The sequence below is a fragment of the Neolamprologus multifasciatus genome, chromosome 7, assembly GCF_963576455.1.
Source record: "Neolamprologus multifasciatus chromosome 7, fNeoMul1.2, whole genome shotgun sequence".
NCBI lineage: Eukaryota > Metazoa > Chordata > Actinopteri > Cichliformes > Cichlidae > Neolamprologus > Neolamprologus multifasciatus.
Window position 1 is genome coordinate 18,613,170 of NC_140445.1, and position 27,654 is coordinate 18,640,823.

Sequence of the window (27,654 nt, forward strand, 5' to 3'; positions counted from 1 at the left end):
CCAAAATGTGACCACACATGAATAAAAACATGCATTAAAACTCTGCATTAAAAAAAGTGTAAAACAATAAACTAGTAAAACCACAGCCTCAATGTGCACTCCACAGCTATCCTAAAAAGTTGATTCTGTTCAAGAACAGGCAAAAAAAAGGCTAGCTAAAACAAATACATGTCCTCAACTCACAGGTATAAGTAGCCGAGTGGTGCATTTTTCAAAAAATTATTACACACCTGTGAAACTGAAATTCTAGGGCAGCTGAGCTAAATGTGAATTAGAAAAAAGTTTGAAATTTTGGCAGGCGAGAGAAAAACGATAACTCCTGGGGAGGAAAAGTGCAGTGAAGCAATCCAATGAGGTTTGACTCTTTGCTGTCAGCCAATCTTTGGGTAATCTGATGTTGAAAGACCAATATGACCAAACTCTGCCCTTCTCCTTGATGCCTGCATCATCAGGTGTCAGATGGCAGCAATAAGGCTAATGAGATGATTTGGCACATTGTCAAATGCAGATGTGTATGTCAGTGAGGCAGAGATACAACAGCAATGCAAAGGAACTTATGCATGAAACAGGGTGTCATTATTATTTATTTCTTAAGTTTATTTTTCTTATTTCTATTTAGAATTTATTGTATAAGTCCCTGATATATGGAAAATGATGCTAACGCAGATGATTTAACTTTTAATTTAGATTCAATAGTTCCTTCAGTTCTTCATCATTAAAGTACAACAGAAATCGTTTTTTTTTCTGGGCAAATGATGTGATGAAATTTCTTCTGTATTGTTTGGGGTATTAAATATGTATATATTTATTTGGTTTTGACTTGCATCATGAATAATGTCCAAAAACTAGAAACTTTCTCATTTACTTCATCAATTTGTAAACTACATTAGAGTAATTTTAATTTTTTTAACTGATTTGATTATTTTTAAATAACTATATATGATGTTTATGGTGTTTGTTTGGTCTGTAAATAAAGAAGAAACTGTAAAAAAAATTTTTTTTCTAGACATCAGCCAGAGCCAGTACTTTTTTTTCCTGACTGAGACAGGCCATAGCCTGTTCACAAGCAGCATATTTCCTAAAACGTGCTGCTCTTACCTTTGTTAGAGTTCATTATAAGTTGCACTGAGTAAAATAAATCAATGCTGTCTGAGTATTACATAGAGGTAGAAGTTGCTTTTACCCTGTGAATGTGAATTAGACACACTCGATGCAACAATAAACAAAGAGAAGTAGTTGTAAAGTTGTGTGTGTGTCTGTGTGTAGGGGTGTGTTTGGATGTGTACATGCGTGTCTGTGGTCCTGTCTGTATGAGTGTGACTGCAGGTAAAAGCGAGACACCCCCGGCCCGTAAAGCGATCCTGACACCATGAATAATACAGGGTGCCGTGGCAGAGAGGATAAGTTGTCTGTGCAAGGCTCCTTTTTCACAGGGCTTTCTCCTGTGGGTCATGTGAGTGCTGAAGTGACACTAATTTTTCATGAGTGATGTGTGTGTATGCATGGTGTGTTTGTGTGTGTGTGAGTGTGTGTGTCTGCAGGCTGTGTGGCCAGGTAGGAGACGTCCAGGCAGTCATCCTTCCATCTGTATGTCCTCAGTGGCTGCTCCGACCCCACGATCCAGGAGCATCTCTGCAGCCAAGGGTCAAATGAATTGTCTTACACCATTAGAAACTCTGCGCAGCTCTTACGAAACTAAGGGCCAGGGAAGTGAATGAATAAAAGATGCCGTCCAAACAGAAAAAATCCACAGCTTCAGGAGAAACTGAAGAGGTTGATGACGAAGTGGAGGAAACTGAGCCAAAGTTAAAGGAGAGGAGCAACGGTTTGACCCGAGGGGACACCACTAAAAGGGGGAAGAGTCAGAAGAAACACAAGAGCTCAGAGAGCACTGAGAATCAGGAGCTTTCAGAGAACGTGAAAGCTAAAAAAGAGGGGGAAAAGGGACGAGAGACAAAGAAGAAAAAGAAAGCAGATGAGGACGAGGATGCTGAGGCTGTGATTGAAGGCAAAGATGATGAGGGTGAGCAGAACAACAATGATCCCTCAACCAATACCAAAAAGAAGAAATCACAGAAACTCAAAGAAGAAGTGACCGAGGGAGTGAAGGAGGAAAAGAAGAAAAAGCACAAGAAATCCTCTGCAGAGAACCCGGAGGGGGACGCGGAGATGGGTTCCAAGGATAAAAAGTCCAAAGATGGCAAGAAAAAGAAAAAGTCTCACAATGATGATGATGAGGAGCCTTTAATTGAGGAGCAGGAAGAGGAGGAGGAAACAAAGAAAAAGAAGAAAAAGAAGGCAAAAAAGGGATCAGCAGACAGCGATGAAGATAAAAAGAAGAAGGGGAAAAAGTCCAAAAGCAAACAGGTGGACTACTCTGAAATCTACCAGAATGAACTGCTGAACTACCACACAGACTCATCCGATGGATATGAAGATGAATACTTCAAAAAGAAAGGTAAGAGCATCTGATTGCAGAGCAGATGGAGAAGCCTCGCATGTTGCTTTTAAAATAAAAAATCTGAGTCAATATGTTGGAGTGTATCAGCTGCTCAAACCTTGACTCCAGTTCTGTCAGCATTGAGCAGGAGCGCTCCGGGGAATCCCTCTGTTATTGTTCTGGGTGAAAGCTCAGTTATGTTCTACATGAATGACGCCAAACAGTGGCTCGGGGGCAGACAGGTGCTGGGTGCCATCCCAGTCCCAGGGGCTGGGAGCACAGCCGGGGCCAGAATCAGGCCTGCGAGTCAAAGGTGCTTTCTTAAAGCAGATCAGAGGCCCTCAGAAAGATGTTAATCAACTCTGCAGGACTATTTTGTGTGTTTTTTGTTAATAATGTTAATAGCATAAGATTTTCTTGTCATGTAACCTATTTTAAGCATCCTCTGATTAGACTAGACTTATTTTTTACACTGATTTCAGATATGGAATTCAATTTAAGCTTGCAAGTCAGGTTTTTGTCATGCAAATCATTGACTTTTTGACACAATGTTGGAATTGTTTCCTACTTAAATTGTTTTCATTGTTTATTCTGAAAACAAACCAATACCATAATATCATAGCATAGTTGCCTCAAGCTGGTTTATATTGTAAGGTAGAAACGCTACAATAATACAGAGAAAACCCCAACAATCAGATCACCGCCCATAAGCAAGTGTTTGGTGACAGTGGAAAGGAAAAACTCAGTCTTAACAGGAAGAAACCTCCAGGAGAACCAGGCTCAGGGAGGGGTGGCCATCTGCTGTTACCAGTTGGGGACAAGATGATGATAAAGAAATTTCTGTCAGTTTAGCTAAAAACAAAAACCAGGCGGGTAGCGTGCCTCAGGGTAAAGTGGTCCAGCGTTCAAATTCATAATCTGGCTGAAGCTTTTCTGTGTGAAGTTTGCATGTTCTTCCAATGTTTGCATGGGTACTCCAGTTTCCTTCTGCAGTCCAAAGACATGCAGTTAGTAGGATTAGGTTACAAATGCCTTTTCACGAGTACTGCTGATGAAATAACCCAATATAAAACATGCTTACTAGAATATTTATCGCAGTTTATCAGTCATCATGAATATCCTAACACAATGTTCTTTGTGTGCATCCAGTGAGAGAAATTAATTAGATGGCGTCATAGTTCAAAAGGTCAAGCTCAAAAGCCCCTTTATTCCTTCTTGTCCTTCTTGTGAGCTTTTTACAGTGGAAGCTATTTGCAGAATGAAGAATTGAGCAGATTCCTAAATGGTAAATGGACTGGCTCTTATATAATGCTTTTTTACTGTGCTTTAGTGCTCCAGACACAAACGCACAAACACTTATACACATGCACAAGCACTTTTTTCCATATATATCTTGCTGGATATATATTCAAAAAACCTTGGGAAAGGCACAGATTTAGTACTTTTGCCCCAAAAGAAGTTTTGTTTTGTTTCATCATAATTTGTCTATTACATTCAATTACATTATTTATGTGTTTCCACATAAACACCTCCATAAAACTGACTTTATATAGTTAATGATTTACTTGAAGCTCTTGATCATCTTGCAGATTATAAAAGGAACATTAAGTATTTGTAGCTGTGATACACCTCTACAGTGAGAACATCTTTGTTACCTAACTGACCCACTCAGGTTTCTGACACTCCAAGGAGATTATCATGGTTGAGTTTTACCAGGCCACTGTCTATCTGATTTTATCAGGTGTCTCTCTTTCTCCTTAAGCTGGTTTTAATAGCTTGCCTCACTGTTAATTAGGTGTCAGATTGACTTTGATCAAATTGCTCCTTTATCAGATCTGTACATTTCCTCTCTCCATCTTCTAGAAGGTTTAAGATATTCTCTTGCTGTCTAGCCTTCTTATGTATTTATCCTTAGTATTTAGTTTTATTTAATATGACACCTCAAACTGGCATTTTTAACATTTACCTAGAACAGTGGACACCCTGCAGCATATATGTCAGATTCACTTTAGTCTAGTTTTGTAGTCCTATATAGTAAAAAAAAAACGTAAAATTAAGGGAACGCTCGATAACACAAAGCCACTTAATTTCAGGGATATCAATCCAACCAGTTAGAAAGCACTAACCATTATGAATTTGTTTTATCTGCTTTGGTGCAAAGGAAAGAGACAGTAGGTACCCTGCAGAGGCAGCAGGACATTCTCGAAACAGCTCCTTATCCACTAACTCCAGCTGTAGCTCAGGAGATAGGACAGATCATCTCATTTTATCCCTGGATGCCTCAGTAGGGGCAACGTAATAATCATCCGTAAGAGTGTGAATGTTAGATACAAAGCATAACAAAGTGCTTGGGTGAATTAGGCCTGTCATATGAAAATGTAGAAAAGAGTTAAGAACCAGTCACTTTACTATCTCATGTGTATGTAGTCTGAGTACCTCTATAAACGCAGACATTTTTGCATTTTGCTGTTCTGGAGCATGTAGATGTGTTGTGTGCTAACATAATGCTATCATTCCAGATTCTGCAGGCCACGGTTTAAATTTAAATGTTAAATTTCATGACAGCTCAAGTACAAAAAGACTGAACATGTATGGCTTGTTTGGAAGGTTTGCCAGGAGAAAGATTCTTCCGTCTAACCAACATGGCAGCACAGCTTAGGTTTGCAACGTTGCATCTGAACGAACCAAAGAACTTCTATAACAATGTCCTTTGGAGACCAAAGTGGTCATAATTAATCGCACCGTTTATGGCAAAAACCAAACACAGCATATAAGCACAAACACCTCAAACCAACTGTGAAGCATGGTGGTGGAGGGGTGATCATTTGGGCTCCTTCTGCAGCTGTAGGACCTTGGCACCATGCAGTCTTTGAGTCAACCATGAACCCCTCTGTATATCAAAGTATTCTACAGTCAAATATAGGGATGGGTACCGGTGCCATTCTGACATAAACGGTAGTAACCAGACCGAAAAGCAGCGCATATTTGGGTGCTTTATTTCGGTTCTTTTTTCCCCTGAGATGTCATACACTTTGGATTCTAGCCAATCATTTTACCTTTGCGAGCGTAGTAGGCGGGCCCAGGTACATACGTTCTTTTAGAGCAGAGCTACAGATTAAAAATGCCCAAGGCAAAGCGGTCAAAGTCTGGCTGTACTTCACAGCAAAAGATGCAAACTCAACAGCCTGCAACAAGTGCTTTAAGGTGATACTGTGGAAAGGAGGTAACACCTCGAATCTGATGAAACACCTGGCGACGCATAGCGTTTTTTTAAAAGCCGAGAAATGCGCTGTATTTGATACCTTGCTGCAAGACCTCACATCTAGCACATCTACTGTGGGTGTGGTCTGTTATCGGACCCGGAGTTTGCAACATCCCCCAAAAACCCGAAGAGGAGAGTCCTGGCCCCTAGCCCTGCCAGTGTAGCAGAAATGATGATGGATGATGATGGCAGCAGCAGCCGTTCTTCTCTGCGTGAGTAGCTTAATGTTGTCCCTGTGTAATTTACCTTGAGTAGGCTAACCACGTTATTAAATTAATGCACGTAAGGTGAACTAGCAAACACCGTTGTAGTTACATGACTGTCTTCTTGTTTGATGGCAGATACTCCCTTCACTCCCTTCAAACAGTTAAACATGAGAGGTTTTTGGACAAAGTTTGTGTTTTGTCCCATTGATTAAGCACTGCTTCCAGCCAAGAGTGATGCCATATATGCCCTATAGCTGCAGAAAAGTCTAACATTGTTATCGTTTTACAAAAAAACAGCTAAACATGAGAGGTTTTTGGACAAAGTGTCTGTTCTCCATTCTTTAAGGACCGGTTCAAGCACCATTTAAGCACTGGCACCGTTTCAAAAGTACCGGTTTGGTACTCATATGATAAAACCTAAACGATAACCATCCCTAGTCAAATATTAGGTCATCTATTGGACAGCTAAAGCTTTGCCCAACAGACTGACTGAAAAAGAAACGAGTTAAGGTATTACAATGGCTCACTTAAAGTCCAGACATCAACCTGATTGAGATGCTGGACCATAAGAAAGCATAAACAAATGTCCACAAACATCAATGGAGTGAAGCAACCGTGTAAAGAAAAGTGGGACAAAATTCCTCCACAGCTATGAGGGAGATGGATAAAGCCAAATATATATAAACTTCTCCAAATCTATCACATTTAATGAGCCACTCATTTACAAAATAGATGATAAGGCTAGGAACTTTTTCAAAATGTTACACACATATTAGAAAGGGTTAGTGGTGCTTCTCATTCCCGCACTATGTATGGCATACTTTATACTGGTTGTTTCATCCCTGGGTCAGTAGACTTTCATCTCAAAGACCAATACTTTCAAATGAAATCAAAACAGAAGAAATCCATTTGATACTTTAACGTTGCTGGACCAAAGTGTTACCATTTTATAGTCTGTAACAGAATAAACATCCTTTTGAAATCTTCTCTAAAACAGCAGATTTTTGTTTAGATTGTTACCCTAAAGATCCAAAACACTAAAACTTTCGTCATGGATTAAACCAAAGTATTACTTTTAGGAAAATAGTTATTTTGATCTGCTAATGAATATGAATGTAAAACAGAGGGAACTTAAATGCTGCCAACACTTATCCCGTGCCGTACTTCATGATAACCCACAAATTGAAAGGGTGTTTCTTGAGTAGAAGTCGAGCGATCAGCAGTCAAAAGAATTTATTTTCTGCACGCCTTGATTTTTTTCTTAGTTTGATTCATCCTCTCTTCTCCTCCATTCAAATGATGTGAATGTCACCACCTCAGGTAGATTTTACAGACGGATGAAATGTGAGAGAGGATTGGCTGGTGTATAATGCCAGACATGGATTCGTTGCAGTTTCGCCGCATTGAATTCCCTGGCAACTGTGCATGGAAGGAAACATAATGCTCCATAATGTTTATAGATTATTGGACACTGAGGATGTGACTTTGTGTTCGTCCTTTGGTTCAAGTGATTATTCATTAAGTTTTTGTATTAGATATAATGTAATTTGTGACTGTATTTCAGATTGTATTTTCCCTTTTATTCTATTCTCCCTTCTCCTCTCTCTTCCAGTGTATGAGGTAGTTACTGTCACTGGTGATGTTAAAGGAGCTGGGACAGATGCTAATGTATTTGTTACCCTTTTTGGAGACTTTGGCGTCACGCCCAAGGTCCACCTGGCAAGCAAGTGAGTTTAAAAGGGGTTTTGGTGGTGTTCTTGAATTCGTTTGATGAATATGCTTTTTTTTTGTTTGTTTAAATCAGATCTAAGTGACTTACTGAGCTCTGTTTCACCATTTCAGTTTAAGTTATGCCAGTTTAGCACCTTTTCAATGTCAGCTGTTGACTTTTTAATCTTTTCTATTCTTCTCCATTCCTTCAGCACAGAAAAGAGGTATTTTTTATTTAATCAAACTGTAAAATGATGCTTATGATCCTGTCCTTGTGTTGGCTTGTATTGTCAATATCACACTGTATGTAAGAGAATTCCTGTTTAACATCAAAACCTGATGTCCAAAGAACCAGTGATGCAAGATAAAATGAGTTTGCACACCAGCCATTAAAAAAAGGTATTAACCAGCAAATTCTTTGACGTCAGACAACAGAGCAGAGGTTTGTTGGTAAATGGGAATGTCTCTTATATACAGTGCATTAAGTGTTGGACACAGGATATCTGGAGTAAGGAGGAACTATGTGACATGGCTGGTCTTCATTTCCATTTAGAGATAAATGAAAGTAGACCACGATGTCATTTCTGGGGACGATCAAATGACTCTCAGGGGATCTTAGCAGCAGGCTTCCTTTATCTCTACACACATTGATTGACAGATAGGACTACCTGTGAAGCGTAACGGATATACCATGTTACTGTCAGCCACTCTGGACCATGTCACCCACACCTTGTGGTGGTCTCGCTCATCCACTTCAGACAGCGTCCACATCCTTTGCATTTACTGTCTATCTGCTGTGTGACTGTAGTGTTGCTCAGCTGATGAGCTACACACACACACACACACCTACACACACACACACACACACACACACACACACACACACACACACACAGATGTTCAGGAGCCCCTTTTGGTGACATATTAAACAAACTGCATTGTAAGGAGTTTCACCTTACTCCAATATAAGTTAGGTCCTGCCTGTATTGTGTTATCGTCACTGGAAACGTTAACAGCATGATACAGGTAAGGGAGGGTTGCTATGTCTCCGAGAATATTTGCCCTACTGATCAGTGAGGCAGATTAAAAATGCAACTCTTTGGAAATTCAGTGTAATTATAAAACACGTTCAAATTGCATGAATTCCAAAGTTTGCTGTGAGTTTTCTCCACCCCTCCACCGGATAATCAGTTTCTCCCCATCATTCTCTTGCAGGTGATTTGACATTGAGAATGAGGGCATGTATTCATGTGTGTTGTACAGTATTTCAATCTTGGCAGTTTGTTGCAGTATGATGACACTGTGCACCTTATTTTGTGAGCCTTGGCATTGTCTGTCCGCTGAATGTTGCAGGAAGATGAGAACAGATGGAGATATGGGTCAGACACAAAGGCAGGTATTCTCTGTTAATGGAAAAGAGGGTGTCTGATTCACGGTGTTGGGCAGAGGGGGGTCTGGTGTACTCATGGGCCTGGTTCAACTCCGGGAGGGGGTAAATGTACTTGAGGAGGAAGCAGGAGAGGTGAAGGTTTCAGATTATACCACTGCCACGAGACAACCAGGGTACCCTAAATCTGCGTCATTAAGGGGGATACGATTTACTGTTCCAGAGTTTAGTTCACGTGTCTCTGGGTCTCTAGACTGGGACATTCAGAGCATTGTACTGATATTATTCACATTTTGACATTTTCCAGAAGCCGGACTGCATTTGAGAAGAATAAGACGGATGTTTTCCGTATCAAAACACACAACGTGGGGCCTCTAAAGAAACTGAGGTAGTGTATCGCTAATAGTCGACTGTGATAACTCGTATAAAAACTCACATGTATGCACTGCGCTTTAAATACCCCATTACTGTGTCTGGATTAAATACCCAGAATGCACAGCTACAGGTCACTGACAACATCACAATTTCTGCTTCATAGTTAAGCATTCCTCACACAGCATAACAGCAGCTTACTAAGAGGACCCCACAGGAACATTTCTCGCTGTGCGGCGGGCCATCAAAGGATTTCATCCAGTGACAGAAGGTTAAGCCCCATCTGCTGTGTGAAGTTTATCTCCTCTAGAGAGAAAGACACAGAGTTACATCGCAGCCACAAGACATGACCTCTGAAAACAGGCCCCAAGATTTAAACATGCTGAATTGTGAGGAATTGCTAAAAGAATAATGTTGCATTGTGATTTAAAACTTTGCAAGAGTTTCTATTTCTTTTTCTAGCATGCCAGACACAGTTTTCTTACCTGTTGTGGAGACAATCCTCAGTCAAGGTCCACCTATTTGCTTTTTTTTTTCAAGGTCAAGGCAAATCAGCTTAAGACATTTTAAGAAGAACTTAAAATTCTAAGGGCTACTCAAATTGCATGTGAATAATTCAACATTTGCTGTAGAAAAAAGCAATACAATTCAAAACTCTGGAAAAAGCTAAAATGGTAAGGAGATTATGTGCGGGGATTATTTGGCCAAACTAGAACTTAATAAAGCTTCTTCTGTTGTAGACATTGCCAGGGCAGTGTGAATCCTTACTGTAATGAAAGTGCTGTCATATATATTGAAGTGGGCTGAGGTGGGGACCCAAATGCAAATACACAGGGAGGCAAAGATCAACACAAGTAAGCTGTTTATTTGGCCAATAAAGATCTACAGATTAAAAAAACAAAACAAAACAAAGACAAGCCCAAACTACAAAGATAATAAATCCAGGAAACATGCTGGATGTAGACCAGCAGGCGATAGGACAACACAACAAGGAACACAAGCAAACTGAGGCTTTAAATACACAGAAGAGATAATCGGGGAGATAGGAACCATAAGCTGAAACTAATCAAGGATCCCGAGACAAAGGAAGTCACTAACTAATGCCGCATTCCAGGTTAAATCAGACGTCGACATTTCCAAGTTCCCAGTTATAGTTTCAATTTGAGACACCCCTTCATCTCAGATTTCCTACTTGGAAAGTCTGAGCAGCTCCACCAATCTTGAGTTAGCAAACCAAACATAAACAGCAGTAAAAGTGTAAAACTTTTAACCTGTCCTGTCATTGTTGTTTGTGACTCACTATATAAGCCACACACAGAGCACTGACCAGATGCTGAGATGGTTAGTTACCAATGTTGTTCAATAACAGCAGAGCTCTAAACCTCCTGTGGCAATAACATCAGCACAAAAATTGTGCACCAGGAGCTTCACACCATGTGTTTCTATGGATAAGCAGCTCCCGTTGTTGTAATGTGTAGGTGGCTTGGTATTTTTATCTACATAGTGTAGATTTCTAGATTTGACATGGGAGTGCATTATTCATTTTGTTATTCTACCCCATCGTATTCATTTTCAGTGTCTGATAGTGTGAGCTGCAATACGTAAACACAACAACCATTGTTGTATAGTATTAAAAACTGAAGACATTCAAACAGACATTTAAAATAAAAAAAACAAATGAGATGTGAGGCTCTCATCTGATATTACCTCCAGGCTGCATTCGTGTCTCTCTCTGAATCTGCTGATTTCCTCAGGATCGAGCACGACAACACAGGGATGAGTGCCAGCTGGTTCTTGGATAGAGTGGTGGTGACTGACATGAACCGACCCCATCTGCGCTTTTATTTTGCCTGCAACAACTGGCTGAGTCGGGAGGAGGGCGACAACCTGTTTGTCAGGGACCTGCTGGGCAGCATGAACCCCATGGACGTCCCGAAATGTAGGTCAATCCGGGACAAACCTGTAATAATAAGCAGACCAAAATGTTCACAGAGGTTAAAACAAAATAACAGTCCTAAATACCTTCTCCACATGTCAGAGAAACCCCGGAGATTAGAAATGGTTGACTCTTGTAAGAAGATGTCTAAAAGCCAAATATTATGTAATGCCTCTAGAAAGCACTCTGGTCTCTACCACTCAAAGTGGACAATCATTTTAAATATTTATATTTATAAATATCTATTTTTCTAAATGAGAACTACGTCTGATGTTCAGGCATTTGTTTTTATGTGTTAGAGCCATGTGTCTGGCCAGTTGCACACAACCAGTGCTCGATAGCTTAGTGTTTTAGATAGAGTTTCAGGCTGTCATTGAATTCCACTAGAGAGTAATCCTCAGGTACAGCCCATGTGTCCTCTGTGGCAACGTGATCTAGCATTTAAGCGACTGTAGCCAATCAAGCAAAGCACTGTGAACGCAAAGACACAAGGGTGCTGTGCGGTGAGGGAGTGGTCACAGCAATATAACTGTAATGAACAGACACGCACTGTCATGAATATTTAAAATGGAAGCCATCTGAGTGTAAAGAGACTGCTATGTGCTACTTACATACCATTCAGATTGCTTGACTTGTTTTATGTTCCATGTTCTGCAGTGAATAAATATATAGTGAGCGTGTTTACTGCTGATATGAAGGGAAGTGGAACCGATGCTGATGTCTTCCTGAATATTTTTGGAGAGAACGGTGACACAGGTAGGGTGGGAACGAAGGTTTTTTTTAATATAGTTGACAAAAAAATGTAAAGCTGTACAAAGTAATAAAATTTGAAAGATAATACTGTAAATTTACAGTTACACAAGCAGAAGTAACTGTGTGAAATCTTCATAGTTATTAAGCTAAAGCCAGAAAGTGTTCAACATTTGGTACATTAAACCATAATCACTGGTAAGATTTGCAATGACATACGTGATTATTGTGTGTGTGTGTTTGCGATAAACTGTGTGTTTATCATCAAAGGGGAGAGAAGACTGGACAGTGACAAAGACAACTTTGAACGTGGGTCAGAGGACAAGTTTACAATAGAGGCCCCAAACCTCGGGAGGCTGAAGAAAATCACTATAGGTCACAACAACAGAGGCTCCTCAGCTGGATGGTTTCTGGATAAGGCATGTAAACCAGCATACGCAATCTGCTCAGATGTGTACAGATATATATATAAAACGCTGATGATAGTGTGTAATGTTCCTGTGTAGGTGGTAATAGATGACATGGGTAACAAAGAATTGTACGAATTCCCGGTGTATAACTGGTTTGCCTTGGATGAAGGTGATGGCAAAATACAGAGAGATGTGTTGGTTGGATCCACGCAGCCAATGGGTGAGAAAAAAAAACTGTTGGAACCAATTTTTCGAGGGTAACTGAAATTGCAAATAGTTTAAACTAATAAATATATAATAAAGCTAATAATAAAGCTCAAAGTCTGTGGAGACAGTTGGCTAGAAGGCCAGTTTTTCAAATTCGTAACATCTTTAAAATTGAAGAATTTTTAACAGCCCTGTTAAAACTGCAAATGCTGACAATGTTGTGTCAAGTATTTCTATTTCCATGTAGAGGTTTTTTAGGTCAAATATTGAAATTCTACGAAAATTAATTCACATTGGAGAGCATGTAAACAGTCATGGCAAAAATTCAATTCAATTTTATTTACACAGCTCCACATCACAACGACAGTCGCCTCAAGGCGCTTTATATCGTAAAGTAGACCCTACAATAATACATACAGAGAAAACCCCCACAATCATATGACCCCCTATGAGCAAGCACTTTGGCGACAGTGGGAAGGAAAAACTCTTTTAACAGGAAGCAACCCTCAGCAGAACCACATACAGAGGGGTGGGCATCTGCTGCGACCAGTTGGGGTGAGAGAAGGAAAACAGGTTAAAAGACATGCTGTGGAAAAGAGTAGAAAAAGACAGTAGACACTATGTCCATTTTCAGATTTTACATATCAGGACATAATAAAAAGTGATCTAGTCCTTAGCAGGTCTTACCAGTTTTTTCTTTTTAGCTATTCTGTTTTACATTTGCTGTTCTGCTTGGAATCTTTCCCTTATTGCATGACACAGTTTCAGCCAGGCTTTAGCTCTTAGACAGATGGCTTCACATGAGACTATAGGATTCTTTGGTGTATAGATGAGTTTACAATCAACTCCATGAGTACAAAGTGTTCAGGTCCTGTAGCTGCAAAAACAAACCCAAATCATGAACCTTCCACCACCGTGTTTGGCAGTTGGTAGGAGGCATCTGCGCTGATCTGCTGTGTTTGGTTTTTGCCAAACGTGCCTCTGTGCATTAACGCCAAACAGCTTCACTTTGGTCTCGAGAGAACATTGTACCAGAGGTTTTGTGGTTTGTTCAGATGCTACTTTGTAAACCTTCACTATGCTGTCATATTCTTTTTAGAGAGAAAATACTTTCTCCTGACAGCCTCTTCAAACAAACAATACTTGTTTAGTTTTAAATATTTAACATGCTAACTGAGGTCTGCAGAGTCTGTGATGTAGCTCTTGGGTTTCTGCTGTTTCTCTGAGCACAGCAGTCTTACCAAGAGGGGATTTTTACTGTAATTTCCACCTGGCAACTGTCTTTCTATTTGTGAATAATCTTTCCCACTGTCGAATGATGGGCTTTAAATTATTCATAAATACCCAGCTAAACAGCAACAACTGATTCTTTAAGATCGTTGCTAATGTCTTTCCTCCTTGGCTTTGTGTTAACACACCCTTCACTGTTGCTGACCAGCACACTGACTAAACCTCTGCTCTTATAGACGTGATCACAATAGCTAATGATCAATAAATCAAGTGCATTTCATCACCCTCCTAATCCTAATCGAAGCAGTAATGGTGGACTGCATTTTGGCTTTTTTCCCCTTAAAAAATAAGTAATGACACTGTGTAATATGCCATGTTTGGATGATCATTTGATTGTGCTGGCCTGAATTTAAGACTTGCTAAAGACCAGATTGTTTTCATTATGTCCTGAACCCTTAGAGTTGACTCACCTTACTGTTTGATGCCACTGTAGGAATAAAGAAAAAAAAACAAACAAACCATAAACTCCTGAGAAACTTTTAAAGGGAACACTGTTAGTGGTGGACCTATATGAACAGTAAAATATACCAGTTTCACCTGCTTTTTTCAAAGCAGAGTTTATAAAGAGTTTATAGCTCTAAAAAAAATGTACTGCACATTATTTTCTCAGGTGTGACACTGGGTGCTTAGTCAATGTAGTGGAGCATTTAGCTACTAAATGAGTCAAGAGGACATCAGGAGCTAGAAGAGACTATTGGTGTGGATGATGATGATGCCAATGTTGATTTCAGTGTTAACACTTTGGACCAAAAATGTGTCGTGCATTTTCCTGTCGCTCCTTAGGAATTGTGTACAATGTCCAAGTGATGACTGGAAACGTGAGGGGTGCGGGGACCAACTCTAAGATCCACATGGTGATGCATGGAGCTAAGGGCATAAAAAACAGCGGCAAAGTCTTCCTTGAAGGTGGGGCTTTTGAGCGCGGTCTCATCGACATCTTCAATGTGGAGATCTGTGAACTGATGAGCCCACTCAGCAGGGTCACCATCGGGCACGACAATGGCGCAGTTGGTGCTGGATGGTACTGTGAAAAGGTATTTTTTTTTCTTTTTCTTAAGTATGAACAGATCACTTCTCAAAGTGTCATACATCCATCAACCATTTCTCATCCAGGTGGTTATATACTGTCCGTTCACGGGGATAGAGCAGACGTTTCCGTGTGGGATGTGGCTGGATGAGGATGAGGGAGATGGGCTGATTGAGAGGGAGCTGTATGAGATGGTCTCTCTCAGGCAGAAAAAACAGATGAGTGGGTGTCTTCATTCTGCTTTACTCAGCAAATAAAACATCAAAACATAAATCTTCTATATGTACTTTAGTGTCACACTTACTGTTTCCATTTAGAGTACCCATGGTCGCTGTGGATTTGGACCTCAGATGTAAAAGGGTCAGGGACAGATGCCCAGGTATTTCTGCAGATCTATGGAGAGAAGGGCAAGTCTGATGAAATGAAACTAGAGAACAACTCGGACAGTTTTGAACAAGGCCAGGTTGATAAATTTATGGTAAGTCTTGAGTTCACCTGATAAGGTGAATAAAACAGCTTCATCTATTGTCATTTAGCACAATAATCATAAAGTCTGTCAAAGAAACTTTTTTCCTAAACTATCCATTGTTATTTTACATTTGGGGATAATTGTAGATTGAAATGCCAGACATTGGGAGACTGCTGAAACTGCGGATCTGGCACGAGAAGAGACATCCATTCGCTGGCTGGCATTTAGGAAAGGTGAAACTCGTTGCTCTGTCTGTCTGAATTGTCAGTATAAGCTGTTAAGTCTGTTGTACAGGGTCACCTTTGAGCATTGAATCTGGCACTGAGCAAGTGTTACTTGTACTGTGGATGTTGAAGTCTTTGGACCAGTTCAACTATCTCATCAATTGTTTGGGAATGTTTGCCTTTGGACTTTGTTGATTCCCGTGCTTTGACAACTATTAAGTGAAACCTTAAAGATTGCTTTAACTTTATATCTTCAACTTTATCGGACAAATGCTAGCATGCTATTATGTGTTGAAATAGTAAACAATGTATCTTGAAGCCGATCTCATCAGTGTCATGGCTACTGGACGGACTCACGCGCAGACAGTTCTTTCTTTGAGAACAAAAGGAGATTATTTATTTACAACAGGGATCACCTCAGTGCTATATATATATATATATATATATATATATATGTACAGTGAGTTGGGAGGGGGGGTCCAGGGCTCCAGGGAGAGAAGGGGGGGGGGGGGTTCGGAATCCACACACACGCTTCCTCTTCCACACAGTCACCACCACAGCTCCTCCGCACACACGCACTCCTCTTCAGCCGCACTCGCTCCAAAACTCCACACACGCTGCCACACCCGGGCAGGTCCCGTGATTTGGTCCAGAAGAGGGATATCTACACACAGAATTCAACGTTAGTTCCACAACAAAATACATACAGGGGATTCTTCTGATAATGCCGAGAGCACGAACTCAGGAGGTTCAACGTTCCAGCGGTGAGCTGCTCTGTGCCACTGCCTTAAATAGCAGCTGGGGAAATCAGTCAGATCAACAGCAGGTGGAGACAATCACACAGGTGCATGGGCCAAGAGCGAGAGCCCGTAACAAGCTCCACCCAGGTAGAGAGGAGAAGGAGAGACAAAGAAAACAAAAAAGAACAACAACAACAAAACCTGTAGCCAGCGTGAGCCAACCAGAGAGACACGGGGACCGTGACAATCAGCTTCAGCTGTTTTGGTGTTAATGAAATTAACATTTGGAGAGGTTGACATTTTTCCTCCTCATCTTTTCTGGCTGTTTCTTCACTAATTTTGCATTGGCTAGGTTCAGTGTCGCTGCTGTTAGCATGAGGTCATACCTGGATCCTACAGAGGTTGCACAAGGCGTCCATCTCATCCAGGATGGCACATCAATGCATGCCATTGGGAGAAGGTTTGCTGTGTCTCCCAGCACAGCCTCAAGAGCAAGGAAGAGACAGGGACTCTAGAAGAGCTGGACAGGGCCATATCAGTATAGATATCCAGCAAGACTTTTGTTTCCCTTTGATGTGTTTTCAAAGCATTCCTTTATTTATTTCTTTTTTTGAGCAGTGTAGATGCTGTCATTGCTGCAGTCCTGTTTGAAAGGAATATTATGAACCAAATTATGATTTTCTGCAGGTCACCTTGCTCAAGACGCTAACCATGGAGAAATATTCTTTTGAATGCGGCCGTTGGCTGGACATCAACGAGGATGACAATGAGATTGTCAGAGAGCTTCCAGCGACAGCAGTACTTATCGATGAGCCGCTGCCCTGTAAGAGGGCTCTGCAGAACACTCTGCAGATGTTCAGACTCCATGTTCACAGTCAATTACAAACAGTATGTCTTGAGTGAATGTAGCTCCTTTACTCTGTCTTTGTTTCTTCAGTGATTAAGTACAGAGTCACCATCTGCACAGGAAATGTCAGTGGCAGTGGCACCGATGCCACCGTCTTCCTCAATGTTATTGGTGACCTAGGTGACACGGGGGATCGACTCATGATTATGAGCAAAAACAACGTTAACAAATTTGAAAAGGGAAACGTGAGTGTATTAATAAACAAGAATAAACCCAATAATTAAGTAAATATGTGTGAAATGCACAGCAAGCATCTTTACATGGCTGTCTCTTTCTCTTCCCTCAGCACGATGAGTTTCTCATTGAGTCCGTATCCTTGGGCCAGGTGCGCAGGGTCCGTGTGGGTCATGACGGCCGTGGTGGAGGCTGTGGTTGGTACCTCGATAAGGTGATGGTCAGGGAGGAAGGCCAGCCAGAGAGTATGGCCATTGAATTTCCTTGTTACAGGCAAGACAATAGTTTCCAAATAACTCAAATGCTCTCACAGACACGGTTTCTTTGCACTGTTATGTAATGGCTGTGTGCAGGCAGGAGAAGGACCCAAAGGGCAGACTCCGGAGACAAAACTTGAACTCAAAACTGCTTTAATGTTAAACTCAAATATAACATAACTGGAAATATCAAAATAAACTTACACCGGAGGATAGAAAAAACACACAGCTAAATAAACAGTAGATCGCGACAATGACAAACTGAAACACAGGGCTTAAATACATAGAGGGAGCAATCAGGGAATGGACAACAGGAGGGAAACACAGCTGGGGCAAATCAGAACTGACGAGACAAGGAAGCGTAAACTGAACACACTGAGATAAGACAGAGACCTTCAAAGTAAAACAGGAAACACATAACACAGACTGAACAAAAGACACAGACTCACATGCAGGCACTACAGAGGGAACAGAGATGTGGGACCAGGGCAGACACAGACACTGACTGGACACGGGGATATAGCGGACAGAGGAGACAGCAACTAAGGATTACACAGAGACAAACCATAAGACATGACTCTAACGAAAACCCAAAGACTAGAAATATTAAATAATATAATAAACTCAAAAAACCCTGGGTCAACGACCCAGGCATCCTAACATGCACGAGGTAGATTATTAATTTCATTGCCACTATATGCTAAATCTTAAACTAAAAGCACTAGGAGCAGCAGGATGCTTGACTCTATTAAAAATCACTTAACAGAACTCCTCAGGTTTGAACCTTGGACAGTGCCCTAGCAGTTTTCTCCTGTTTCCTGTTTTAATGCTAGGTTAAGTTAACCAATCGTTGGCTGGAGCTTTAGTTAGCATACAGTCATCTTCTCTTTTCGGCTGTTCCCTTTAGGGCTCACCACAGAGGACCATCTGCCTCCAACTCACCCTATCCCTCCCATCTTCCTCTGGTACATCAACCCGCTACACGTCCTTCTTCACTACATCTCTGAACCTCCTCTGTAGTTTTCCTCTTTCGCTCCTGCTTGGCCGCTCCGTATTCAACGTATGTCCAGTATACCCACTATCCCTCCTCGCTTTGCCTCCAAACTACTCAACCTGACACCCTGAGATATACTAATTTCTAATCGTGTTCATCCTGGTCAGTCCCAGTTAAATTAGCATCTTCAGATTCTTCAGTGGATCCTCTCCGGTACTCCGGCTTCCTCCCACAGTCCAAAGACATGCAGTTAGTGGGGTTAGGCTAACTGGTAAATCTAAATTGCCCATAGGTGTGAATGTGAGTGCAAATGGTTGTTTGTCTCTATGTGTTAGCTCTGCGACAGACTGGCGACCTATCCAGGGTGTACCTTACCTCTCTGACAAAGTCAGCTGGGATAGGTTCCAGCCCCCCCGGCGACATTGAATTGAATAAGAGGATGGATGGATGTCATTCTTTTTACAAGAAGCTTAAAATTTTTTATTTTGTATATTACATACATATTTATATATGTTTTATATACAGAAATTGCATACATTTTGTAGTGTCCACTTTCTTCTGAAACCAACACAGACAGAATCCAGTCAGACAAAATCCTCCCACCAGCTCGAAATCTCTCTTAAGTGTTGTAAATTGACCGCTCTTACCTTCACTAGCTCTCCAGTGGCTTGCGTGCAAATAGTTAGGCAGCTGATGGACGAGTGTGCCATTACAAATGGAGACTAAATGAATGTGGCCAGCTCTGTGCTTCTAATAGTGGTGCCAAAACCACAAGGCTGAGGTGCAGTGTTACCTCCTCCTGTCTGTTTGATTTGCCAGTCAGGGAAAATTGATTCCCACTTTCAGTGTGGAAATTGTTACATGAATAATGTTAGGCCACTTAAATGTTTTGTAATTATTAAGTTAATGATTGGGATTTTAATCTGGAAAATGTAACCGTTAAAATGTAAGTCAGTTAATATCATATTCCGTCTGTTTCCTCTTCTTTCCTCTTCTTATTGTTCAGTGGCTTCAGAGGTTCTGTCAGTCCTATAGCATCATTCTTCCAGTGAAGTTATGAATACATAAATATTATGTCATCTTTTTAATATTTCCATTTCCAGGGATTTTCTAAGTGTGTAGGAAGGCTCCTCTGATTCTGTTTTTACTCCATTGAGGTACATTTACATGTGTGTTTTTCTTCAGGTGGTTGGACCGTAATGAGGATGATGGACAGATTGCCCGTGAGTTAGTTCCAGCGGGAGACGGCCTGCGTCTCTTCAGTGAGTACATAAGAACATTTTAAAAAGCCCAGTTTTGTAGGCATACATCAGTTTTTTTAAACCAATTGTTTTTACTCCTCAGATGTCAGCTACCAGATAGCAATCAAGACAGGCAGTGTGAACGGGGCCAGCTCGGACTCCAAGGTGTTCGTCAAGCTGTATGGGGAGAAGGGTGATACTAGCAAGGTGATTTTAGCAGTCTCCGACAATGACCTCAGGAACTACTTTGAGACAGGTCGCACGGATATCTTTACCTTCGAAACTTCTGACATTGGGAAGGTAAGTTTGCAAGACTTGTACTGCATGTAATTAAAGACCAACATTAAGACATTTATTTATGTTTCTTTTTGCCTGTGTGCTTTCTGATGCTCGCAGATCAACCGACTTCTGATAGGTCACACCAACGAGGGACTGCGGGCCGGGTGGTTTCTGGACAGCGTGCAGATCTCTGTGCCGGTTCACGGAAAGCAGTACATGTTCCCAAGTCACAGGTGGCTCTGTAAAGATGAAGCTGATGGAAAGGTGGAGGTGGAGCTCTATCCCAGCGAGACGTTGGACATTGAACAATGTAAATGGCACAAAAGCAAAAAACAGTTTGCACAGCCAGAATTAATCATTTTTAAAGTGATAGGTTGAGATACACTGCTTCTCATAATGCTTAATCCTTTTGCCTATAACAGTGATCAACTATGAAGTGACAGTAGTCACAGGTGACGTGCGTGCAGGTGGAACTAACGCCAAAGTCTTCTGTCAGATCTATGGATATGAAGGAAAAACTGAAGTTCTGCCTCTAAAAAGTCGCTCCAACAGTTTTGAACGTGACACCACTGACATCTTTAAGGTCTGTATTAATACTGCTTAGGTTATGTCAACGTCTGTCAGAGATTTGAGTTGCTGGTTTGACTTTTGTTTCATGTCTGCAACCCAGATTGAGGCTCAGGATGTTGGTAAGATCTATAAGATACGTATCTACCACAACGGGAAGGGTATTGGAGATGGATGGTTTCTGGAGACTGTGGACATCAAGCGCCTGACGATGGCTATGGTGCAGGTTGAGGTGAAGAAAGAAGAGACGAGCAAAAAGGACAAGAAGAAAGATAAGAAAAAGAAGAAGAAGGAAGAGGAGGAGGAGGTGGAGATAATTGAGGAGCTGCAGGAAGTGGTGGAGACATTTATTTTTCCTTGTAACCGCTGGCTGGCTAGGGATGAGGAGGACAGGGAGATTGTGGTTGAACTGCTGACTGAGGATAATGAAGACTTGGAGAGTAAGTAGAGCATGAATGTGGTCATGTTGACTCACTGATATCTGCTGCTGAAGCCCGTGAGGCTGAAAATCAAGCAAATGCCCTCATGTGCATTTTCATAATGTCGCTGATGATTTACCGTGTTTCTCCGACAGTGAACTCCTATGAGATACATGTGTTCACTGGGACGATGTGGGGGGCAGGGACAGATGCCAATGTGTACATCAACATCTACGGAGAGACAGGCGACACGGGAGAGCGACACCTCAAGAAATCCAACAACCTAAACAAATTTGAGAAAGGCCAGGTAAACCCGGGTTTGCTGAAAATCCGAAGGAAATCAATTTGTTAACTCTTGATTTTTGCTGTCTTCCTCCCCTCACCCCCAACCAGTCGTGGTATTGACTCCTGCTCACTAAGCCTGGTTTAGCTGGAGTTTTTCTCCTGTTAAAAGGGAGTTTTTCATTCCCACTGTTGCCAAGTGCTCATAGGGGATCATCTGTTTGTTTGGATTTTCATTGTATTGTTATAGGATCTCTACCTTACAATTTAAAGAGCCTTGAGGTGACTGTTATTGTGACTTAGTGTTATATACAGAAAACTGAATCACACTGACTCATGTATTGACATTTTGCAAAGAGTTAAAGGAGAATATGGATATCACTACCATGTCTGTCCATGAAGGATATTGCATTGGCTTTGCAGAGACTTTGTATATGGGGAAAACAGGCAGCCCAACCTGACCAAGGCCTAAAAATCAGCCTTATTAAAATGCTAAATCTCATGTTGATGTTTTTATAATGCTGTCATGGATGTGTTTAATCCACTGGCATTGTCAGGATTGCTGTAATTGATACTGTTTTCCTGGCAAAGTCTCTCATCAAACAAATGTTTGGCCTCGGTAGCCTTCTGGGTTAAACAAAGATCAGATGAATAAGTGATGAGGTTCTCATGGTCCGCTAACCTGTGGCATTTCTTGACCCTTTGTCACCGGGCTTGTTGGCGGGCGACGTAGGAGGACGTTTTCGACATCTCTGCAGTCGACCTGGGGACCCTGAAGAAGCTGAGGATCCGCCATGACAACAGCCAGGCCAGCGCCGGCTGGTTTTTGGACAGAGTGGAGATTGTGGACAACAAAGATGACACCACGTATGTCACCAGCACATCGATTTTTATATGTTTAACAGACCCCTTAATGGAGAAAGCAAATTTGCACTTTGCTGAGTCATACTAGACACAAATTCAGAAACACAAAGGGTTCACAAACAATCCCCATCCTACATAGCAGACAGAGCCTCTGCATGTGTGGTAGAGCACCACTGTGTGGTGTGAAGTGGGAGTCGGAAATATTTTAAACAAATTTTTTGACATGGAAAAATTATGTATCCTGGCATATATATTTTAGGTACTTTTTTCCTTGCAAACGGTGGCTGGCTGTCGATGAGGATGACGGACAGCTTGCCAGAGAGCTTGTTCCTGTGGATGAGGCGTTCATGAAGAAGGGAGATGATGATGACGAAGATGACTCTGAAGCTACTCTTGGTTTGGAACAGAAAGGTGAGAGCAACGTTACTGCGTACGAAGAAAGAAGTGTCTGACCGATGTCAGATATCAAGCTTTTTCTTGATTATTATTTTCTTGAGATTATTAAATGTGGTTACTTCTTCCTGCAGCCATGTCAACAACATACACAGTGAGGATAAAAACTGGTGACAAGAAGTACGGAGGAACAGACGCTAACGTCTTTATGATCCTGTATGGCACCAAGGATGACACAGGTAGCTTTGGAAGTGACTATGCTGCGCTTTTTGCCTGCTTTCTGTGTTTAAAATGATAATTAGTCTGTGTTCTGTATCCACAGGAATTATTAACCTGAAGGCTTCAAAGACCCATAAGAACAAGTTTGAGCGAGGTATGATTGATGTGTTCACTGTGGAGGCTGTGAACCTCGGACCCCTGAAAAAGCTACGTATTGGACACGACAACAATGGTACATTAGGACCAACTGGCTGCCTGTGCCGAGAATAATGCAGAAATACTCCGAATACATCTACATAAGTGATCACAGTCTTTTCTGTTAATGTTTAAGGGGGAGGGTCAGCAGGCTGGTTTCTTGACTGGGTGGAGATTGATGCCCCATCTCTGGGACAGAAACTACACTTCCCCTGCGGCCGCTGGCTGGACAGAGGAGAGGATGATGGAGCCATCGTCAGGGAACTTTTCCCTAATCCTCTTCAAACAGAGTTTTACACACCATGTAAATCAACAGTAAATTGCAGAAAAGTGCACCATATTCTAACTGTATTAAAAGTGTAACTTAATTGGTTATTATTCCATTTCATAGTCGTTCCTTATGAGATCAAAATCTTCACAAGTGACGTGTTTGGAGCCGGTACAGATGCAGACGTCTTCATCATCCTGTACGGCCGAGATGCAGTGTGCACCCAGCAGAAGTCCCTGTGTGTCAACAAGAGGGAGAGGAGAATGTACTTTGAGAGAGGAGCTGAGGACATGTTTATTGTTGAGGTAAGTTAAATAAGGGAAGCAATAAATACATTCATCCTGCTTTGGGGACTAGAACAGCAAAGTCATGAGCGTGTTTGTGCATTTACAGCAATGAACTGCAGTTCTGAAAGTTGTCCATTTATCCAAATGTTCTGTTGTCTGTGCAGCTAGAAGATGTTGGAGATGTAATTGAGAAGATTCGTATTGGCCATGACAACCGTGGGGTGAACCCAGGCTGGCATCTGGACAGAGTGGAAATCAGACGCCTCCTCAGGAAAGGAAAGGTACAGTCTGTGGAGAATGCATGAACAGAGGGAAAGTGTTTTACTGGCTTAAGTAAAAAATATGATAGTAGCTGATAATAGGAGTTTAGAAAACTTTGGTGAATATTGCAGTAATATATTGGTGAATTAATATTACTGATGGCTGACAGCACAGAAAGTGTGCAAGTAGCATTGTACTGTAGAAAGAGGTGAAGGTAATTTGAACTACTTGATATACTCAGGGCCACTTTGTTGGGTTTGTCTATTCAACTGGTTTGCTAAAGTAAATATCTAATCAGCCAATCAGATGGCAGCAACCAAATGCATTTAGTGATGCAGACATGACTGTAAACTGCTGAAGTTCAAACTGAGCATCAAAATAGGGAAGAAAGATGATTTAAATTACTCTGAAGGTGGCATGGTTGTTGGTGCAAGATATACTGGTGTGAATATTTCAGAAACTGCTGACCTACTGGGGCTTTCCTGCACTAACCTTTTTGGTGTTTACAGAGGACGGCCTGGACAAGAGATAATATGCAGTGAATTCACTAGGCAAAAATGTCTTGTTGATGCTGGGAGTCAGAGGAGAATTGCCAGACTTTTTCCAGCTGTTAGAAAGGCAACAGTAACACAAAAAGCTACTTGTTGCAACCAAGATATGCAGAAGGCATACCTTAAAGGCACAATTGGGAACCACTGCTGTCAGCTATGAGCAGGAAACTGAGGTTACAATTCACACAGGCTCACCATTATTGGACAATAGATCATTAGAAAAATGTTGGCTTGTCTGACCCTCAATTTCTCCCACAACATTCAGATGATATGGTCAGAATTTGGGTAAACAAATATGAAAGCATGGGTCCAGCCTACCTTGTGCCAACAGTTCAGACTAGTGGTGGTATAAAGGTGTTGGAGATATTTTATGTGGGCTCCTTAGTATCAACTGAGCACCACAGAGCAACACCACAGACTGCCTGAATATTGTTGCTGACCATGTCCACCCCTTTATGACCACAGTTTACCCATCTTCTGATGGTTGCTTCTAGAAAGATAGCTCATCATATCATCTAAAACTGTTTTCTTGATCATTACAATGAGTCCAATGTCCTCAAATGTCCTTTGGGATGTGGTGGGATTAGGGGTTCGGCATCACGGATGTGCAGCTGACAAATCTGCAGCAACTGTGTGATTTTATCATGCCTATATTGACCAAAGTCTCTGAGAAACATTTCCAGCACCTGACTCTATGCCATGAAAATTTCAGGGAGTTCTGGAGGCAAAAAAGGGGTCTAATAAGGTGTACCTAATAAAGTAGCCAGTGAGTGTATATTATGAGTACTTCAACCTAGTACAGGTGATCATATCTTATGAAACTGTTGCATGTTTTGTGTGTAAATTGTGAATCTAAAACATTTAAATACATAAAAAGAACCATATTTGCTTTTTAAATTAAATGTCAGCACTCAAGTTTTTAAAACTGTGCAGCCGTATATCAAATGCCCAGAATTACATTTCACCCCGCAGAGGACTGACACTCTATTAGGGCTTATTTGGGCTGCCACACCCGAAAGCCTCATTCACAAGATTGATTTCAGCACTCAGGAGCACATCCTCTGATTCTCTTCTTCTAATAACGGAACAGTTCTGTTTTTAATCAGCAGGTGGTGATGTTGTCTTCTTAGCTGGTCAAGCAGCACTGTGATTTCATTTGTGATTCAACATATTGGGTTGCTGCTCAGCCAGTCTAAATATTCTGTTTGCTGATCCTCCTCTGAGACACAAACACACAGATTAAACCGCAGAATTTAATCGTCTCTTTGTAGGGCTCAGAGACCGTGATCTTCCCCTGTGAGCGGTGGCTCGCCAAGTCAGAGGACGATGGAGAAACGGTGAGAGAGCTTGTGCCCTCTGACATCATCACAGAGAAACTTTCAAGAGATGGAAGCCTGAAAGTGACTGAAGTCGAGGTGGAAGACGCTCTGGAGAGTATGTTACCTGCTGGCTGCATTATTAGAAACACAAAAACGATTTGTCATCCTGTCTTTTTATCTGCCCTTCTGAGCATTAGTTTGGAGACAGTTTTCCCTTCTGGTCCTTTATACCCCCGAATAAGTCTTTGTTATGACAGCAGCATCAAACTACGATGGAAAATTGCTTCATTTTCAATCTATTTCCTGGCAGCAGCCTCACACAAAATCCCCTGCCTGTCTGTCTGTGATCACTGTCTCCCACTACAGCCCACACATACAAAGTTTCCGTGATGACAGGTGACGTGTATGGAGCCGGCACTGATGCCAATGTCTTCCTCACCATTTACGGGGACCTGGGGGACACGGGGGAGAGAAAACTGAGCAAGTCGGAGACAAACAGCAACAAGTTTGAAAGAGGATCTGTAAGAAAGCTTGAATTTTGTGACCTTTTTAATTCTTGTCTCCTACACTGTAGATATATATATTCCAGATTATAGAGCAAAAAAGAAGTACACAACACTGGTGTTATTTCCTGAATGTTTCTCGTCTCCCAGGTGGATAAGTTCACTATAGAGGCAGTAGACCTCGGTCAGATTTTCAAAATAAAAATTCGCCATGATAACAGTATGGTGAGTCCTGACTGGTACTTGGACCAGGTGGAGGTGCTGGACATTGATACAGAAGAGGTGTTCCTCTTCTTATGTGAACGCTGGCTCTCCAAGAAGAGAGAGGATAGACGCATCCAAAGATACTTTTATGTCAAGGTAACATGAACAATCTAAAGTGCTACTTCTTACATGAAAGAGGTTTTGATATACTGATTTCTTTTATTTCTTACACCAGTCGAGCACAATTAACGTAATGTCGTCACTTCTAGCTCCATATTTTTATTCTTAGATGTTTTTACAATAGCAAAAAAATAATAACTGCCCTTCAATTCATTTACAGACCAAATAAAAGCCATTTTAGCTCCCTTTTATTCTCATTGGCAGCCCCTCAATTACAGAGAACAGCAACTGGGTGGGGTTTCTGTGCTCACAGCCAGACCTGTGTGCCTGAGAAGACCATATTAGGGAGATCTTCTCCCAACAACAGAGCCAAGAGTAAAAAATTAATGAATTTGAAAAGTTTGAAATTCACATGAGTGTTTGGCTCATATGAATTACTTGCACATACTTGATCTCATTCTTTGAAGCTTTGGCTGTATAAACACATTTACCACTGTAACACAGAGCCCTGCTGTATATGTTACATAACACGAGGAAAAGTGTGACAGGTCCACTTTAAAGTGAATGGCGGTTGATCACCAAAGTGACTAGGATTCATTTTTTGTTCTTTCGTGGCACACCACCTGAAATAATTTCAGCACCTTTTTGAAGTCTTAGTAAAAAATTTAGTGGCTTAGCATCGACTTGGGTCTGTATCTCTGCAGATATGGCTGCTGCATCGCTAATTGTCCGTTCTGTTTTCTCAGGGTTATGAAGGAGTTCGAGAGAGCTCGGCCAGCAAAAAGAAGAACTTGGCTCTAATGCAGAAAAGTGTCGACAATAACATGAACAAGAAGAACAAGAAGAAGAAAGAAGAAGAAATTGATCTTCCAAGTAAGAAAACTCAAGTCTCTTCTGCACTGCTAGTTCACCTGATGCTC

At 41.4% G+C, this 27,654-nt stretch overlaps 1 protein-coding gene across 1 annotated transcript in view; it reads left to right on the forward strand.

The window, feature by feature from the left end:
- The first annotated feature begins 68 nt into the window (after positions 1 to 68).
- loxhd1a (lipoxygenase homology PLAT domains 1a) overlaps positions 69 to 27,654 on the forward strand; it is a 40,165-nt gene continuing 12,579 nt past the window's right edge. The window contains exons 1-31 of the mRNA XM_085169250.1: positions 69 to 2,458; positions 7,521 to 7,635; positions 9,313 to 9,393; positions 11,132 to 11,316; positions 11,971 to 12,069; positions 12,334 to 12,482; positions 12,570 to 12,693; positions 14,754 to 15,004; positions 15,084 to 15,219; positions 15,315 to 15,475; positions 15,613 to 15,699; positions 17,118 to 17,253; positions 17,368 to 17,522; positions 17,624 to 17,784; positions 19,948 to 20,024; positions 20,107 to 20,303; positions 20,400 to 20,592; positions 20,705 to 20,865; positions 20,953 to 21,289; positions 21,424 to 21,575; positions 22,284 to 22,417; positions 22,674 to 22,825; positions 22,942 to 23,046; positions 23,130 to 23,258; positions 23,358 to 23,525; positions 23,613 to 23,794; positions 23,941 to 24,057; positions 25,860 to 26,022; positions 26,274 to 26,428; positions 26,561 to 26,770; positions 27,481 to 27,607. Of these exons, the coding sequence (XP_085025376.1) occupies positions 1,726 to 2,458; positions 7,521 to 7,635; positions 9,313 to 9,393; positions 11,132 to 11,316; positions 11,971 to 12,069; positions 12,334 to 12,482; positions 12,570 to 12,693; positions 14,754 to 15,004; positions 15,084 to 15,219; positions 15,315 to 15,475; positions 15,613 to 15,699; positions 17,118 to 17,253; positions 17,368 to 17,522; positions 17,624 to 17,784; positions 19,948 to 20,024; positions 20,107 to 20,303; positions 20,400 to 20,592; positions 20,705 to 20,865; positions 20,953 to 21,289; positions 21,424 to 21,575; positions 22,284 to 22,417; positions 22,674 to 22,825; positions 22,942 to 23,046; positions 23,130 to 23,258; positions 23,358 to 23,525; positions 23,613 to 23,794; positions 23,941 to 24,057; positions 25,860 to 26,022; positions 26,274 to 26,428; positions 26,561 to 26,770; positions 27,481 to 27,607 (5,332 nt within the window). The 5' untranslated portion in view covers positions 69 to 1,725. The remainder of the gene's footprint in view (positions 2,459 to 7,520; positions 7,636 to 9,312; positions 9,394 to 11,131; positions 11,317 to 11,970; positions 12,070 to 12,333; positions 12,483 to 12,569; positions 12,694 to 14,753; positions 15,005 to 15,083; positions 15,220 to 15,314; positions 15,476 to 15,612; positions 15,700 to 17,117; positions 17,254 to 17,367; positions 17,523 to 17,623; positions 17,785 to 19,947; positions 20,025 to 20,106; positions 20,304 to 20,399; positions 20,593 to 20,704; positions 20,866 to 20,952; positions 21,290 to 21,423; positions 21,576 to 22,283; positions 22,418 to 22,673; positions 22,826 to 22,941; positions 23,047 to 23,129; positions 23,259 to 23,357; positions 23,526 to 23,612; positions 23,795 to 23,940; positions 24,058 to 25,859; positions 26,023 to 26,273; positions 26,429 to 26,560; positions 26,771 to 27,480; positions 27,608 to 27,654) is intronic.